The 17,108-nt window shown below is 43.1% G+C and overlaps 3 protein-coding genes across 4 annotated transcripts; 1 reads left to right on the top strand and 2 right to left on the bottom strand.

Moving 5' to 3' along the window:
• Positions 1 to 845: 845 nt before the first annotated feature.
• LOC102718118 (pentatricopeptide repeat-containing protein At4g18975, chloroplastic) lies at positions 846 to 5,811 on the top strand. Of its 2 annotated transcripts, none has more exons than XM_006662749.2 (9): positions 846 to 947; positions 2,168 to 2,225; positions 2,301 to 2,340; positions 3,706 to 3,727; positions 3,810 to 3,926; positions 4,350 to 4,460; positions 4,616 to 4,759; positions 4,850 to 5,062; positions 5,250 to 5,811. In XM_006662749.2, the coding sequence occupies exons 1-9, from the start codon at positions 915 to 917 to the stop codon at positions 5,439 to 5,441; spliced, it is 930 nt and encodes a 309-aa protein (XP_006662812.1). In that variant the 5' UTR covers positions 846 to 914; the 3' UTR covers positions 5,442 to 5,811. The 2 variants fall into 2 exon arrangements, with proteins under 2 accessions (XP_006662812.1, XP_015697767.1); XM_015842281.1 differs by lacking the exon at positions 846 to 947 and adding an exon at positions 1,227 to 1,312.
• A 1,287-nt stretch (positions 5,812 to 7,098) lies between these two features.
• On the bottom strand, positions 7,099 to 9,813 carry LOC102718400 (F-box protein At4g09920). Its single transcript, XM_006662750.2, has 4 exons — positions 8,474 to 9,813; positions 8,191 to 8,346; positions 7,921 to 8,110; positions 7,099 to 7,475 (listed from the first exon to the last, which is right to left on the bottom strand). The coding sequence occupies exons 1-4, from the start codon at positions 9,395 to 9,397 to the stop codon at positions 7,411 to 7,413; spliced, it is 1,335 nt and encodes a 444-aa protein (XP_006662813.1). The 5' UTR covers positions 9,398 to 9,813; the 3' UTR covers positions 7,099 to 7,410.
• A 1,945-nt stretch (positions 9,814 to 11,758) lies between these two features.
• On the bottom strand, positions 11,759 to 14,311 carry LOC102718686 (G-type lectin S-receptor-like serine/threonine-protein kinase At2g19130). Its single transcript, XM_006662751.3, has one exon. It carries the CDS (start codon positions 14,284 to 14,286, stop codon positions 11,806 to 11,808), a length of 2,481 nt encoding a protein of 826 aa, XP_006662814.1. The 5' UTR covers positions 14,287 to 14,311; the 3' UTR covers positions 11,759 to 11,805.
• Positions 14,312 to 17,108: the final 2,797 nt, after the last annotated feature.

Raw genomic sequence — 17,108 nt, forward strand, 5'->3', positions numbered from 1 at the left:
ATTTAACGAGACAACAATGTAATACCGGTATTAGTAAAGGTTATTACTCCTTTTTCCACCCATATTTTTAGCAACATTTTAATCATCCTTTATTCTCTATGTATTTTTTTTATTTTTACCCATTTTTCCTTCATTTTCTTTTTTCTCCATTTCCTATATTTTCTCGACCATTTTCTCATTTTATTCTCATCAGCCCCAATTGACACGAGCAAGCTAGACGTGACACGGTCCGGAGGCTCGATTTATCCTGGCCGAGACATTGGTTAGTGGACCGGCACGACATAACATATCAGAGCAAGGTCCAGAAAAGCTAACTATGCTTTAAAATCTTTTTATGTTAGTAAGTGCTAACATAAAACTAATTTATATAATAGTTACACATGAAACATATAGTATATCATAAATATAAGTTGGATTTATCATACACACATAATATTTTAGAGTTTGTGTCGTAGCTGGTTATAAATTTATAGTCTGTTTTTCTCCCCTCTCTCTTATTTCTTCTCTTCTCCATATAAATATAAATATAACATGGTAATTTTTAGAGTCCGCTTAGATACTCGCTCTTACAGGAGTCATGTCTTAACATGCCAGTTTGACTGCCGTAGAGTCATTCTGTTCTAAATCCTTAGGGAAAAAAAACTAAGGATGTAATCATTTAACTTCTTAAAGATAAAAACGAAACATCATATTTCTAAATAAAAAACTATTATAATTTTTTTATGTAGGTGTTTTTAAGGAAACAATAAAAATAAGCCATCATAAAATAAAATCCCAAAATCATGAAAATTTAAAATTTAACTTATAAACGGAAGCACGTGGGTGCAAATCCATTCTCATTTCCTTTCGCTGCACTTTCTTCCCAAATCCCAAACCCCGCCGCCGCCGCCGCCCGCAGCGAGGCATCCCGGCGAATGGCCTCCCGCCTCCTCCGCTGCTCTGACTCCGTAACTCTCTCTCTCTCTCTCTCTCTCTCTCTCTCCGTTGCGCAAGGTTCCGTGATTCGCCGTGGCGGCTAGTTCTTTTCCCCTACGACATTTTTTTGGGCCTCCCTCGTGTGTCTCGGGGAGGAGACGGGAAGCCCAGGCGGTGCGTCGATGCGGTAGCCCGATTCCGCGGGCGATTTTTCTTCTTCTTCTTCTTCCCCGCGTCGCCCTACTCACCCGGCTGATGTTTTGACAGGGGATTTAGGTTTTGTGTGTGTGTGTGGGGGGGGGGGGGGGGGGGGCTCGCATCGGGTGAGGTTGCCCTGATGTGTGGGGGTGGAGGAGGGAAGAATTTGTGGTGTCTCGGCTTAGGATTAGGGTTCCAGGTTCCACCATGCGCTCTTGCTGTGTGAAATATTGGGATTGCTTTTATCAGTTTTTATTCTTCTTTTCCCGGTTCTTGTGTGTTCCGTCTTATGTCTTGCGTTTTAGTGACCCTGTTGGTTAATGATGATATTCTGGTTAAATGTGATGTATGCTTTCCCTGGTTGATGCCACTATCATGTCAATGTCTATGGACTCATGCTATGCTCCATCTTGCTATGTGTATGACAAAGGCCTAGATTTAACGATGTTATGTACTCTGTATTAGAGATCAGTATAGTTTGTGTGATGAACTTATTAATGGTAATGTTATAGGCACATTGATATGTAAATAATTTGGCTTTTATGTCATTCAATGGTTAATCAAAGCTCAATGTTCACCATCACCAAGTCCCAAATGTACCGTTCTCAACAAAAATATAAGGAGATCATTATCTTATTTATGCAAGATAAGCGTCCAGAACTCCAGATCAATTGACTTTTCTAGAACCTGCTTCATATTAGTGCTCAGTTCGGTGGGAGCATACGTTTCAGAAAAAAACATGTGCAAAAAATTACAGTGACATTTTGGGATGAATACATGGTGTGTTCTACGGCTCAAACCAGAAAAGTTTTAAAATTTGAGCACTTGACTACTCTGCTTAGCCGACCTGTCTATGTTACTGGTACTGTCTTCCAATTTGGTCATATGGAAATAGTTTATCCACAGTTCTTGTAATTGTGTTCACATGTGCAGAAATACATAATATACAATGTTGTGTTTAATTCTCATTTTATATGAAATCTACACTATGCCATCTACTACTCATGTTTGCTAACTTATTTTTTTCTTGCTAATCATTCTGATTGACTTGCAGACTTTAGGCCTATTCAGGAGTTTTACACATGCCAGGGACTACAGCACTCAACTTTCAGGTTATTAGATGACATCTTCTATATTGATCGCTAGTGATTTCTAGCTTTGGCTCTAATACGTAGGTGTTTTTTCAGCTCTTATTCCAATTGGTTCCCAGGACTCAAAGCTGACAAGGTAAGTACTATATGTATAGTTCTTTATATGCTATAAAGTTATATTCAGAGGTTACATGTCTAGCTATATTTCGTGGTGTTCTCAGTGCGCTTCTTTCTATCATTACTCGGTGGGTTGTACAACTTGTATTATTCAAGTAGTTCCTTTTTCTCCTCTATTAGACCAAGCATTTCATATGCATCTTCAACTCTCTGTACAATATTGTTGCTTGGTGGTTTACGACCACGTGCTTCATGATTTTTGAAGAGCTCAAATCATCAGCAGAAATAGGAAAATGTAATCCACATAAGTAGGCTTTATCTTAATATGAAATTTGTAAAAACAATTTGCGGCATCATCAATCACTGATGACCCATCAGCTTCTTTAAAAAAATCATCAACTTCAGTTATAAGAACAAAAAGTACTTGATGGACGAAAGCTTGAATACATACCTTGACAAGCCTATCTAATCTATTATTTCTATAGTAAATACCCAACATAAGATGGCAAAAGCGCCATGGAACTAATTGCAGATCATGTGCTATTTTTTCCTCCTAGATTCTGTAAGCTTCCTTGGCTTTATCGTCCTTCTGAAGCTATTTTATATTATATCTTGTTACTTTATGATCTCGGGCGGCATGGACAAAACCATCTCAGGCTGGTTCTGGCCATTGCCATGTGTCCATGCTTCCTTCTCTGGGCTTCCTAGAGTGGCGTCAAAATGTGGGTTTTTCTTACATGGGATCTGATGGGCTTGACCCAAATAACCAAATAACGAACTGTCATCATCCTCCATCACTGTGGCAGCCTCCCTTTCTTCACATACCAATTGGACTCAGAGGCTCTTCTGCCGCCGCCACCGTCCTGATGTTCATCCACCTCCGGCGACCGTCCTACCGACTACCCATCACCAACCTCGCTGTCTACTCATAAGAGTAATTCCATTTCCCTTGTTTTGTACCGTCCCTCTTGGTTTTTTCAAATCATACTTGCTACTGGCCAACTGCTTGCTATCTTGCTTGGGTTCTTGCTCCATTTAGAAACCCAGATAATATCAGGATTCAACCTTGTTTTGGACATGCTGACGCCATCACAGCATTCTTTTCGTTTTATTGGCCTCTAGTTCAACTAGGGCAAGCAAATGTATAGTTAACCTAACGATTGGAGATGCTTGGAACTCTGGCATTGATAGAGTTATGTGACAAAAGTATTTGGTGTTGTCGGTGGAGTATGACTTAAACTGGAGTATAAGTCATGAGCTTTTAGCTTCTTTGTTCTTGTTATTGAGTGTTATTTCTTAACAAGATTGCTTCTTACTATAATCCTTAGAGAATCTTTATGTTGGTTGATCTGTTTCTTATGTCACTGTTCTCTACATTGTGCAGAATCCCGAGTTCACACATTGAGGTACTCTCCTTTCCTTCACATATGAGTTTGCACCCCTTTTACATCTCAAGTCACTGTTGCCTTTATGCCCCTCTGTTTTTAGCTCATCGCAGGTTGGTGTAGCAACCATACTACCAGAAATTTATCTGCACATGCAAGTAATAGAGTTTTCAATGATCGAGGGTATCAACAAGGGGAGTTGAAACCAAGTCTCGTGAAGGTGTGTACACAAAGTTAAAATTTGTATACTTATTTTTGTGGGTCTTTCATGGCTCATGCTACAACTCTTGAACTTTAACATCTCTCTTAGTTGCTTAGTGTGCCAAATTGGCATAATTACAATTTTAGATCATACTTATGGAGGATTATCTATTTGTTCACGGTTAATCAACATGCCCTGGTATTTTGCTACCATGGTAGAGTCCTTGCTTATTTTCCTGGTTACTCCCCTCATGTTTTATATTCAGCCCATTTTATTTCTAATCCAGCCACAGCTTCACTTGGCTTTCCACTGGTAGATGGTTTTGTTTTTGTGACATCGTGACTCATGACTCTTGTCTCTTGAGATTAGTGGATGTTTACCTTCAGAGTCCTAGAGTTATACAAGATGGATGATTGATTGTTGATTTGCTTTATGTTGCAGGACGATGATGTAATCATCAAGCGCATACAAAATAGTACAGAGGAATTGAAACAAGGGCCAGTTGGAAAAAATCTATCATCAACAGAAAAAAGAAAATTTCTTGTCAACACTGTACGTACAGCTACTCTTCCATATTGTTGATTTACTGTTTAACTGTACCAAGTCTCCATGATTACTTGGTCTTTGTTTATAATTGCATCCAGGTAGACATCAATCTATTATTTTGATGAGCTAACGTATTTACCACTTGAACTTCCAAATTGTAGCTGCTTGACCTCGAGGATTCAAAAGAAGTTGTTTACAGCACCCTCAATGCTTGGGTTGCCTTTGAGCAGGAGTTTCCTCTGGTCTCGATAAAGCAAGCACTGGTAGTTCTTGAAAAGGAGGAACAGTGGCACAGAATTGTCCAGGTTTGAGTTATTATAACTTGCATGATTTAAATTGTGTTTTGTCGTTTCTGAACCCTAGCTATATTAAATATTGGCTAACTGCGTTGTTAGGTGATAAAATGGATGTTGAGCAAAGGACAAGGGAAAACTATCAGAACATATGAGCAATTAGTGTGTGCGCTTGAGAAGGACAATAGAGCTGAGGAAGCTTACAGAATCTGGGAAGACAAAATAGCACATGATCTGCAATCAGTTCCATGGCGCTTTTGCCGTCTTATGTTGGGTATTTACTACAGAAATAATAGGCTAGATAGGCTTGTTAAGGTATGCATCTCAAGCTTTCGTCCATCAAGTAATTTTTGTTCTTATAATTGAAGTTGATGATTTTTCAAAAGAAGCTGATTGGTCTTCAGTGATTGATGATGCCGCTTAGTTTTTTTTACAGATTTCACATTATAAAAAAGCCTACTTATGTGGATTACATTTTTCCTGCGTTTCTTGATGATTTTAGCTCTTCAAAAATCTTGAAGCATGTGGTCGGAAACCTCCAAGCAAAGATATTGTACGGAAAGTTGAAGATGCATATGAAATGCTTGGTCTAATAGAGGAGAAAAAGGAACTGCTTGAAAAATACAAGGAGTTGTACAACAAGCCACCGAGTAATGGTAGAAAGAAAGGCAGGCGAGCCGTCCAAAAAAGCTGAGAACACCACCAAATCTAGCTAGACATGTGGCGTCTGCACCTCTAAAATTATGGCAGCGAGCGTCAAGGAAAGCAAATGAAGAACATCTGAATATCTGCCAGTACAGTAAACTTGCCGTTGAGATAGAGATCTGATTGTCAGATTAGAACATCTGTATGGTAGTGCAGTTGTTAGAATTTTAACCTGTGGTCATTTTTTATAGAAGTGCCGCTCAAGCATTGTTATCAAAGTTTCATTCTTAACCAATCTGTAAGAAGCAATCCGTATGCAAGAGATGGATGTCGTGCATGCATAGAGATTGTTGAGACCGAATTGTATTTGTCAAAGATTGGGAAGATTAGAGTATGCAATGGTAGTACAGTTGTTGGAATTTAATCCTGTGATGAGTGTTTCGTAGAACCGTCGCTCAAGCATTGTTGCTATTTCCTTGTTCCGCTGTCCAAATTTGTTGCTAACAGGGCATCCGAAATGAGTTGAGAACCTGATCTGATGCAGCGAGCAATTGATGGTGTTTGCTATTTGTTTCTTTTAACCTAAAGAAGCAGCCCCGACTGGTAGCATGATAACCGTGAGAACATCAGCGGTTTGCCATAGTTGTCCTGTGGTTTGAAGCAAAAATTGCTGCTGGTGGTGGTTTCACGCCGTTACCGTGGTGATAACCAAAGGTTTCGTAAATCCTGACCATGATTATTGAGCTTGCATTTAGGCTATGCCTCATTTATTATGGCTCTTTGGGATGACTGTAATTTCCGAACTGTTAAATGATGCCTGTGTTTTTTTTAAAAAAAATCTATGTATTTCTTCTTAAAAATCTACTAGTTAATTATTTATGCAACAAGCGTAAGATTTCAGCTTGATCGAACCAAGCGTTAAAAGCAAGTAGTCATGTTTACAGAAAAATAAAACTATTTTTTTGAAAAAAAAGAAACATGTAAAATTTATTGGGATTTGACCCGTCTTCGTGGTCAACAAAGCTGCCGAGGGGGCCAAGTTAGAACCACGTTTTCGAGTTGATCAAGGTCGATTCCGTTGATTGTTCAATAAAATTGACGGCCATGTTAGAGCCATGATTTCGAGTTTGAAGGGCACACAAGTTGACATATTTTCTTTACGTGCCTACCTGAATTTGTGCGTCTGTGAGGCTTCCAGTTCCAGCCTGATATGCCAAGAGACACGTTGGTCACGAATTTTTTTTAGAATTAACATTATTTTAATGAAAAATCATAAAATTAGAGGGCATCTATGAAAAATCACAAATTTAGGGTCCTATTGAATTGCCGTAACCCCTATCGAATAGTCAGCAGTCGACTAAGGAGGAGATCAGACTAAATCGTTAGCGTTGCATTTCAATAGAGGCCTGTCTAACTTTCAAATTTAGATTTATCTAACTTTAGAAGTAAGACATGCCCCCTATCGAACTGCGGCAGTTCGACAGGCCTGACTGGCTCAGTAGTCGAACGAGTGGTGGGCCCTATCGAACTTTCTAAGTTCGATAGGCGATAGGTCCCAGTTGGACGCCCACCATTCGATAGATCCCTAAATTTGCGATTTTCCCCGGATGACTTTTACTTTTACGATTTTCTATTAAAATAATATTAATTCTCAAAAAAATCCCATTGGTCACTATGCCAGGCCTCAGCTAGCTAGGCAAGCGGCTTCAGAACAGAAGAGAACTAAATGCATAGCTGCAGTTACTTTTCGAACAAAATGACACCATTAATTGTATGAATAAAAGGTAGAAACACATCCCAAGTACAGATGCAGAAAGCTATGTCGAGACAGTCTTAAAAAGATAGGATGAACAACCAGCTCCAGCAGCTAGACGGCCATTTGGTCTGAACAACTCATTTCTTTCCCAGTTGTTCGTACTGGTGGAACTAACATTAGGAATCTCACAGACGAAATACAAAAGAGTTCATGTCACTGCGAAATCAAATCCTTGCATTCCTGAATAATTAAGAGGGGCACATCAAGTAGAAGATTCTTCGTCTAGGTTTGAACCCAGATGTCCTTCTCCTTCCTCGAAACTGAAGACTGCAAATATATGTCGAGTACAAAGTTTTATAAGGCATAGGTAGGTGTGACTCAATCAACAAGGGCTATATCACAAGTCAACAATATTACTTGTGTTAGTATACAGACCTACTCATTAAAATCTGTGTCACTAACTGGAAATTAAAGCTATTCAACAAATAAGCAGCTTAAATTTTAAAAGTCCATATCATATGACAATATCTATATTTATTTAATTCAATAGGAAAAAAAAACTCTGTATACTTTCATGGATCATATTTGATAACAAAATGCATTGGATTATGCTTTCTCTTTATCCCATCCAAATGCTGTTTGACCCTATCTTTTTTTTTTTGGCTAAATTTGTATTTGTAATTTTAGTTCTTTCTTTCGCTCATTCACAGATTACAAAAAAAAACAAATTACAGAAATATTGAATGAATGGAAGTGTCAATATTTAGCTTACGTGTTGCCGACCGGTCCATCCTTTTGATAATAACTTCAACGTCCAATGTAGTCAAGAACTTCAAAATTTTGCAAACCCCCTCATCAACTTCTTTACAGTGGACTCTCACTACCTTAAGATGTTTTGATATTGCGGGTGGTTTCACTAATGCACTGTGATTTTCTTCTATGCCTATTATAGGTTTAGTTTCCTGTATCAGGGAAATGAATTTCACCTTCAGTTAATCATGCCCAATAACATTAACAATGAAGAGGTTGTAAAAGCATATACCTTGGAAACTTGAAGAGTGAGCTTCTCCAGAACCGGTGAGCGTTCGAGAATACAAGCCAGTGCCCAGAAATTAGTAGCAACACACCAATCATTTAGTAACAAAGTCTTCAACTTGCTAAACATAGGGCACCATCTTAAATCACTCCTGAAAATACGCTGCACAAAGTGCACATGAGAAGGTCAGCCAATCTTTGTTGTGAAAAAATGATTGCTATAGTGTCAGATGATGAATATAGAGAAATGCTACAGAATAAGGGACAGAAGAAATAACTTCAAGCAATACCATTTCAGGTCCAGCTATCAGCTCCAAATCCCTAGCTTCTGATAAACCTCCCAGGAGCACGCATTTGGCACTACCATCCCCAATCTCATCTGCCATACCATAACAACCCTCACAGCTTCCATCTTCACAACTGACAGCGTAAGTATTACCACACCAGTCATCACAATCCTCGTCAGGCCGAACAAATCCGGTGACCAACGACGGCATGGCTTCCAGGAACGGAGTTCTTCCCCAAAAGCAATCGAGATTGAGCGTAACGATGCTCGGGGCGTGAACGCGAGTGCGGTGGTGTTTGCTGAACCGGGGACAGCGGAAGCCAAGACGCTGGATCGACCGGGAGCTGATCTTCTTGACGGAGACGAAGCAGCAGCTGTCGGTGAAGCACAGCGCTTGCAGCGCGGGGCAGCTCGAGAAGTCGAGGGAGCACCTGTCGAACCGCAGGCCGGAGAGCTCCAGCGTCGTCAGGTGCCGCGAGACGAGCGCGACGCCGGCGTCCATGTCGACGTACGTCTCCATCAGGTTGGTGATCTTGAGCTCCCGGACATGGCACACCAGGGCGTACATCACCCACATCATGACGTAGCGGTACGCGTTGTCGTCGTCGATCACGTACTCCTCTCGGCACGGCTCGATGCCCAGCTCGAACCTGTGCAGAGGGTTGCTGCCGCGGGAGAGCACGAGGTGGTTGACGAACTTGTTGAACGCCTCCCAGTGCTTCCATCTTCCCGAATCGGCGACGCGCAGGACGGCCGTGCGTCGCCAGAGATGGCGCCACCGCCGGGACAGGACGGAGGTCATCACGGCCTCGTCCGCCGTCAGGAAGGACAGGATGTGCTGGAGGAGAGCGTCCGGGAGGACGTCGATCCCGTCGTCTTCACTGGCGTGCCCGTGCCCCGTTCGCTCGCTCTTTCGCTTAGGAGACATTCTGCCGAACAGGTGGTTGGCCACTAGCTAGCTACCACGACTGGTCGCACCTTGCGGGGCTCATGTGGGGTGGGGGAGAGGGACGCGGCGGCCGCGGATCTCGCCGGAGGAGGATTCGCCGGCGGCGTCAGGGGCGGTCGCCGCTGCTTTATCATGAAAATTTGGAATCCATCAGTAGATCTAGCCCTAGCTGTTGGATCCAACGGCTAGCGTATCATCTTCAACCTTTGGATCAGTAGATCTACCCTCCAAATCAGGCAGAAAACCTACGAATTAGGATTTTAGGGTTAGAGACGGTGGGAGGAGGCAGGGGATCGGTAATGGCGGCTTTAGAGGATGGTCTAGATGTTGGAAGATCAGCGGCGTCTAGTGGAGAAGGATGGACGGCGAGGTGCCAATAGAGCCGCCAAGGCCACGTCGATGGAGGCGGGTGGTGGCTAGTGGAGAAGGATGGGTGGCGAGGTGCCAATAGATCCGCCAAAGCCACGTCAATAGAGGCGGGCGGTGGACCGGTGTTAAAGGTGGGGAAACCTCAATACTACTTAGAGGGACGAGGCTAATTGGGTAGGGCTTGTCGACATGGTTGGTGGCTTCCCAACGCCGGTGAGCCGGGGGTCGCACGTCGGGGATAGGGGAATCAAAGCTGGAGTTGAGAAAGAGGATGAAAGTGGTGATGCGAATCTAATAGAGATGAGAGATGGAGAGGAGGGTGGGAAGCGATGGGAAGGGGATAGTGACGGCGGCGGCCAAATCAAGAACGGAGTGAGGAGAGAAAGTTATATTAGGGTTGATACTCTAGCATAAATTTTGAATTGATTATAGTCGTTAAAAAATAGATTGATGGGCTAGGCTCTTTTTACGCAATAGAACAATAGGTGGGCCCAACTAAATTTTTATTGTTGCCCATGAAACCAATTAATGTCTACCCTCGTGAACCCATGTGTTGTATAGGTTACTAATATTGATATCACAAAAATAGAAAAATTAACTATGCAGTGAATATTGTGTTTATGGAATTTTATTGTGAAGTTGTCAACTTCTAAGAAAAATAGTTTTAATTTAGTAATAGATCCAAAAAAATATTAATTAGAACATCTACATATAGAATGCATGCTAATGTTTCTCTCGTTAGTTTTAGTTTTATTGTTCAAAATTAATAAGTCTCAAAGTATTGGTTCTTGCTCATCTCAAAGTTTCAATTTGATTTTCTTAATTAATTCAGACATTTGGAATTTCCGAAATACCAAGCTGTAGTTAGTCTAGAGTATCACACGACTAAAAAAACGATATTCGTAGAAACCCCCTACTACACCTACTACACATGTGCGTAAAATACAATCATATTATGATTAGTTAGCCAGGAAGAGAGGGAGTGCGCTTCCTCCGCACATAGAAATATCTATATTTTTGCACGCAAAAGCACCCATAATATTTGGATCCAGATTTTACATAGTCACAATAGTGACTACAACTTATAGTTGGTGTTGTCACCACAAGATGGAGATCCGACGGCCTAAACCAGCAGTGCGCACTGTTCAAAATCTATACCAAAACACTGCAGCATATTTTGTTGTTGACAATATTACTGGAACGGTCATTACGTGCCGTTGACCATCAAAATAAATGGCTAAAATTGCATGCAGTTCTTGAGATGCGGTCACAAATGTGATCTCAATTCATAGTATTTAGCTTCTTTCCCGAGATGCTTCTTTCAGCTCATGGTTTCTCTCTCCAAAAAAAAAGGTAAATATAGGGGAGAGGTTTTATGAGTCACCATTTCGTGGCTTTTTCTCTGCAATAAATTTCTAAGTATGTTACTATTGTTCGAATACTACTGGTTTTTTTTCCAAATCAACAGGGAAATTTTCCTTTTGATGGATGAATACACACTCACATTTCGGCATGCTCAGGGTTTACATTTCTGAAGCATTTTCTGGGGCACCAAAATTCTCAGAAAATTTGGTCCGAGAATTCCAAAATTAATTCAATTAAAATCATCGAAACGTGAGAAAGTACGGTAAGATCATCAAATAAATTAAACCACATATAACCGAGATTTCGATCTATCAGTAGGTACTTTTTTTTTTTTTTGAAATCTTGGTCTGCCATTTTGAACCCTGATCATGTTCAGCTTGCACCTGCCAAGTAGTATCTCTAAAGCAATTAGCAAAATGTCAGTAACGGCTTCTTCAATATTAGCAAAATGAAACACACACAATCACAGGCAATTTTAGTTGTCATATTTGGGAATAAATAATGCAGGCATAACTATAATCAGTCGTTAAAGAAATGCAAACAAGAGAACACGAGATCGCCATGTTATTATTACATTATAACTTTCAGTTTGCTGAAAACATAGACTGACAACTCAAAACACTGACGCATTTACGAAATATTACAATTGAAAACTACACATGAGACCTTTGAGCTATGGCTGCAAGCAGCCTTGGCATGGGGGCCATGTCAACATCCTGCAGACCTTCTAGAACGCGAAGCACTTCGCCCATCGATGGCCGATCAATTTCGTTTTCTTGGATGCACCAGCACGCGACCTTGCAAACCCTCTCAGCCTCCTCCAGGTTGAAGTCGCCGTGCAATCTTGGATCCAGCAGATTCTGCACATCACCCTCATGGAGCTTGCCGATGGCTTGCACGGGGAAGTAATCAAAATGGTAATTGTTGCTGGTCTGTGCCTCGGACAAGTTCCTCCTTCCCGATACGATTTCCAGCAACACCATGCCGAAGCTGTAGACATCAACTTTTGGAGTAATCGCGACTCCGCTAAGCCACTCCGGTGCGAGGTACCCTTTGGTTCCCCTGAACGTTGTCAGGACCCGGCTAAAATCCCTTCCGACAAACGCCGCCATCCCAAAGTCTGCGATCTTGGGGGCAAACGACGCGTCGAGAAGTATGTTTTCCGGCTTGATGTCGCAGTGTATGATGCACTCGCGGCAGCTCTCGTGCAAGTAGGACAATCCTCTGGCGACTCCCATGGCGATCTGATGCCTGGTCCTCCAGTCTAGGATGGCACCATTGCTATGAAAAAGATGGGCATCCAGAGAGCCATTCACCATGTGTTCGTACACCAGCAGCCTCTTGTCACCCTCGTAGCAGAATCCGATCAATTTGACTAGGTTTATGTGCTGGATCAGTCCCAGTGAGCTCACCTCGGCCCTGAACTGCTTCTCTCCCTGATGCAAACCGTCCAGCCTTTTCACTGCGACAGGAGTCGAGGAATTGCTTAGCACCCCCTTGAACACGGAGCCGAAACCACCTGACCCAAGCTTCTCTGAAAAGTTCTTGGTAGCATGGCTCAAATCGGTGTATCTGAACGCCGCTATCCCACTGCTGCTTTGGCTGTGGTGCAGTGGCACGCCACAGCACTTGGATTTGTTCCTCCGAATCAAGAACAGCATCAGCAACCCAAAACCAACGACGCCTGCAGCTGCAGCAGCAGCTGCAGCTACAGCAGCTGGCTTTCCTCTGCTGCTGTTGGCTGAAGAAACTGGCATGTCCTTGGCAGCGAGACGGAGGAAGAGGGTGTCTTCAGAGAGGCTCTCGATGCTGTCACGCAGCTTCACGTTGAGCAGCTCGCTGTGCCAGACGAAGCACGTGCTGTCCTTGTAGGCGTAGGCGTTGCAGGAGCAGTTCCTGAGGCATGCCTCCTGACAGTCGCTCTGCGTGGCAGCGTTGTCTTGCCGCTGCTGGTTCGCGGGCAGCGCGACGCGCGCGATCGCGTGGAACATGTCGGTGGATCTCCGGTCGCCGGAGGGGCAGTCCAGCGGCGTGTTCCTGACGCAGCCGCCGGATCGATCCTTGAGCTCCCAGTCCTGAGGCGACCTCCGTGAGAAGCTCTCCAGGCAGTCGCAGAACGGGTCGGCGTTGCCGTTGCAGACGCCGAAGGGGCCGCACGTCGCGAACGGCGTGCAGGCGTCGGGAGGCTGCGCGTACACCTCCTTCCACGACTGGGCCGACGGCGACCAGATGCTCAGCTTGAGCTGGCCGGACATGTCCACGGAGACGAACGAGGACGACGACTCGTTCGACGACTGGTACATGAAGTACTCCTCCTCGTCGTTGTTGACGTAGTACGGCGTCAGGAAGCCCCTCGTCTCGGCGTTCATCTGCAGCAGCGAGTTGAGCAGCGGGATCATCTTGTACGCCAGGTTCACCGACGACCACGTCCAGTACTCCATGTAGGGGTCGTCGCGGGAGAGGATGATGCCCCGGGAGTTGAGCTGCACGGAGTACGCGCCGGGGCCCGGGTCGATGAGGTTCTTCTTGGAGGTGCCCCTGCGCTCGACGCCGGTGCGCTTGTTCCACCCGAACTTCATGCCGGGGATGGCGAGGTCCGTCGGGTGGTCGAAGCTCTGCCACAGCGACACGTTGGGCGGGGCTCTCAGGACGAGGTTTCCGCTGTCCAGGAGAACCGCGGTGGTGGTGCTGTTCATGGTGGTTGTGGCAGCGTCGGCCTGTGCAGACCAGACGACGATGGATCCAGTGCCGTTGCTGACGACGACGGCGAGGCTGCTGTTGCCGCCGCCGTCTTGCGAGAGCTTCAGCTTCGCGAGCTTCATCTCCGCGTCGGTGATGGGCCTCGCCCTGTTGGCGACCCACACCGGGGTGCAGACCGGGATCATGTTGAACCACACGGCGAGGTACCAGCCGGGGGAGGTGACGTTGCCGACGAGCTTACTACCTGCGGGGAGCGCGGGCTTGTAGAAGCCGAGCGCGAACTTGCCGTTCCTCGAGACGAGCTTGTCGCCGGCGGCGAGCGCCTGGCCGGCCCCCGCCGCCAGCGTGTCGGTCGTCGCGGCGGAGGCGCATGGCGGGGAGGAGATGAGGAGGATGAGGGCGAGGGCGAGGTGGGTGTAGAGGTGAGGAGGCATGGAGGAGAGAATGTTGGAGAAGTGAACAGAGAAGATAGTGGGTTGGAGGCGTAGCAGAGGAGAGCGTGGATATATGCAAGAAATTCTATGCAGGTTTGACTGTTTGATGTTTGAGCTGCCAAGTGACATTAGTTAGGCCCTCGTTGATTGAAAAAGGCAAACGTTGTAAACGAAAAAAAAGCTATATATATATATAAATAAATTTAAAAATAAAAGGCTGAATTTTGATTAAAACCATAAAATCAAATTTTAATTAAAAATAAAAATTTAAATTTTAAAAAAGAGTGGTTGCCCGGACTGAAACTGAACTATCACAAGACTAAACGTTGATTTGGACATGAGTGACAAGTTGGTTAGCCAAGCCGCGTGCGTGCATACATACAGACACACAGTAGCCTTGGAATTCGGCAAGTGTAGACTGGTCCCTATCGGCGTTTATGTTGGTCAATCGGCAAGACCAGTCGGCTGCCTCTCCAGACTGGCAGATTTTGGATGCATGCAGGTGCAGTGCACAAACGAAGCAGTTTTTTTTTAAGCAGTTTTTTTTAAGCATATGGGTGTATGTATACTCGTTACTTGTATATTATTTAAATAGTTATTAAAAATTATGAAAAAATTTAACAAGATAGTTTAATATGAGTTATATCACTGCACCAACATACAAGTTTAAATTCAACTTCTACAAGTTGTAGCAAAAATAACAAAAACAATTATGAATATGCGTATACATAGTTTCAATTTTGTTTGTTTTTTTGCTACAACTTATAGAAGTTGAATTTAAACTTGCATATTTGTGGAGTGATATAAATCATATTAATCTATCTTGTCAAATGTTTTCATATTTTTTAATGACTATTTTGATGACATGCAAGTACACGGGTGTAGATACACTCGTGTGTTAAAAACTGTTTCCCGTGCAGAAATGAACAGGAAGCTAGTGCGAAGCTGCACTTTGTTAATTTAGACCCCGTTTAGTTCCCAAAAATTTTCGCCCAAAAACATTCCATCAAATATTTGAACATATAAATAGAGTATTAAATATAGATAAAATGAAAAACTAATTGCACAGTTACGTGAGAAATCATGAGACGAATCTTTTGAGCCTAATTAGTATATAATTAGCCATAAGAGCTACAGTAACCTCCATGCGCCAATGACGGATTAGTTAGACTCAAAAGATTCATCTCGCGGTTTCCATACTAGCCGTTTTTTCATTCTTGTCCGAAAACACATTCCCACACCCAGTTAAACGTCTGATATGACACGCAAAAGTTTTCATTTCACCAACTAAACACCCTTAGCTGTTGAAATGACACGAAGAAAAAAGAGGATGGGATATGTGGAAAAAGAACAGATGCTTACTGTGCAGCTTCGTCTTGGGGTTGTCGTGGACAGGACTGGACCACCAAGGCACGTTAGTGTGTGTGTTTGGCATAAAATTCAGGGGAATCTTCGTGTGGTCTCTAATAGATTTAACACGGTAGCGAAGACCCGAGTTCTACCGCCCCCACGTTAAATTCTCCCTTTTGTGTTTGGTTACGTTACAGTTGGCTCGTATAAGAGATATAGAGAAATGTTTTTTGGTTGACTACGGACGTGTCAGTCGTGTTAGAGCAAGAACGTGCTCATGCAAACTCCATCCCATCGCCAGGTGGCCAGGCTGAGGAGAAATGCTCGGCCTGAGCATCGCAACTTAGCCTGGCCCGTGCAATACCCCGCACCGCACCCGCACATGCATCGCATTGCACCCACACATGCAAAAAAAAAAATCCCATAAGTTCACCGCGTGGCTTCTCACGGCCTCCTCATTTTTTCCCTTCCACCCATGAACTAGGGTTTGGGCATCCTCACCACTGCCTCATGTGTTGTGTATCAAAAGACACACAACAACCTAATACAAATATAATCTCATGGTTTGTGTTGTTTTTTTATCATGACACGGGATAGGAGAAAACACTCCAGATAGATGGCTAGAAAGTCAAAACAAGTCAATCTATTGTAGTTGTTCTCCTCCTACTAGCTAATATGCTCGTGATAATGCTATGGTGTCATGCACATCATCTTGATTGAACTTAGTACATGAAACTATTAATTAAGAATTAAAATAAACATTATTTTTAATTTTAAAGACCAATTTACATTACACATTGTAGTAATATGCATTAAGACACTATAAAGTTGGAATTGAAGTAATAATAGAATGTGTACAGGTTAAGTAACCAGTAAATAATGCACATTATAATTGTATAGATTTGTGGTATGGGTCATATGAAATGAACAAAACTATTGTGTCACTCTCTAATAATACACGATTCAACACCTAAAATTTATGCGAGGTTAAAATCAAATATCATTGTATCTTCTTCTCACAGTATAATAGATATCATAGATTTACCATGTGAGTTTTTTCTGTTCGAAAAAGCATAAGGTTCTGACCCTATGCCACGAACAAGAGGGAATAGACTGTAGAGGCAATCTCCGTACCTATTCTTATAGAATATGAATTCGGGTAAGCAATGCTCAAGAACCACCGTAATACTCATTATGATGTAATGTGTGTTCGGGGTATTATGCTTTTATAACCCTAAGAATACATGTAGAAGTTACCAGAATACCCTCTAAAAGAGTAGGTGTTATGCTCAGAAATTTAGTCAATTTCCAGATAATTTTGCATGTTAAATCCCCCTCTAGGAATCAAACTGAGATACACATGACAAAACAATATACACAGATACATGCAAGAAATAAAACGTATAGTAGAGGCATCTAGTCCACACAAAGTGGTTGAAACAAGCATAGCTCCATTCCGTGGAGGATGTAGA

This window comes from Oryza brachyantha, chromosome 11, assembly GCF_000231095.2.
Source record: "Oryza brachyantha chromosome 11, ObraRS2, whole genome shotgun sequence".
Taxonomy (NCBI): domain Eukaryota; kingdom Viridiplantae; phylum Streptophyta; class Magnoliopsida; order Poales; family Poaceae; genus Oryza; species Oryza brachyantha.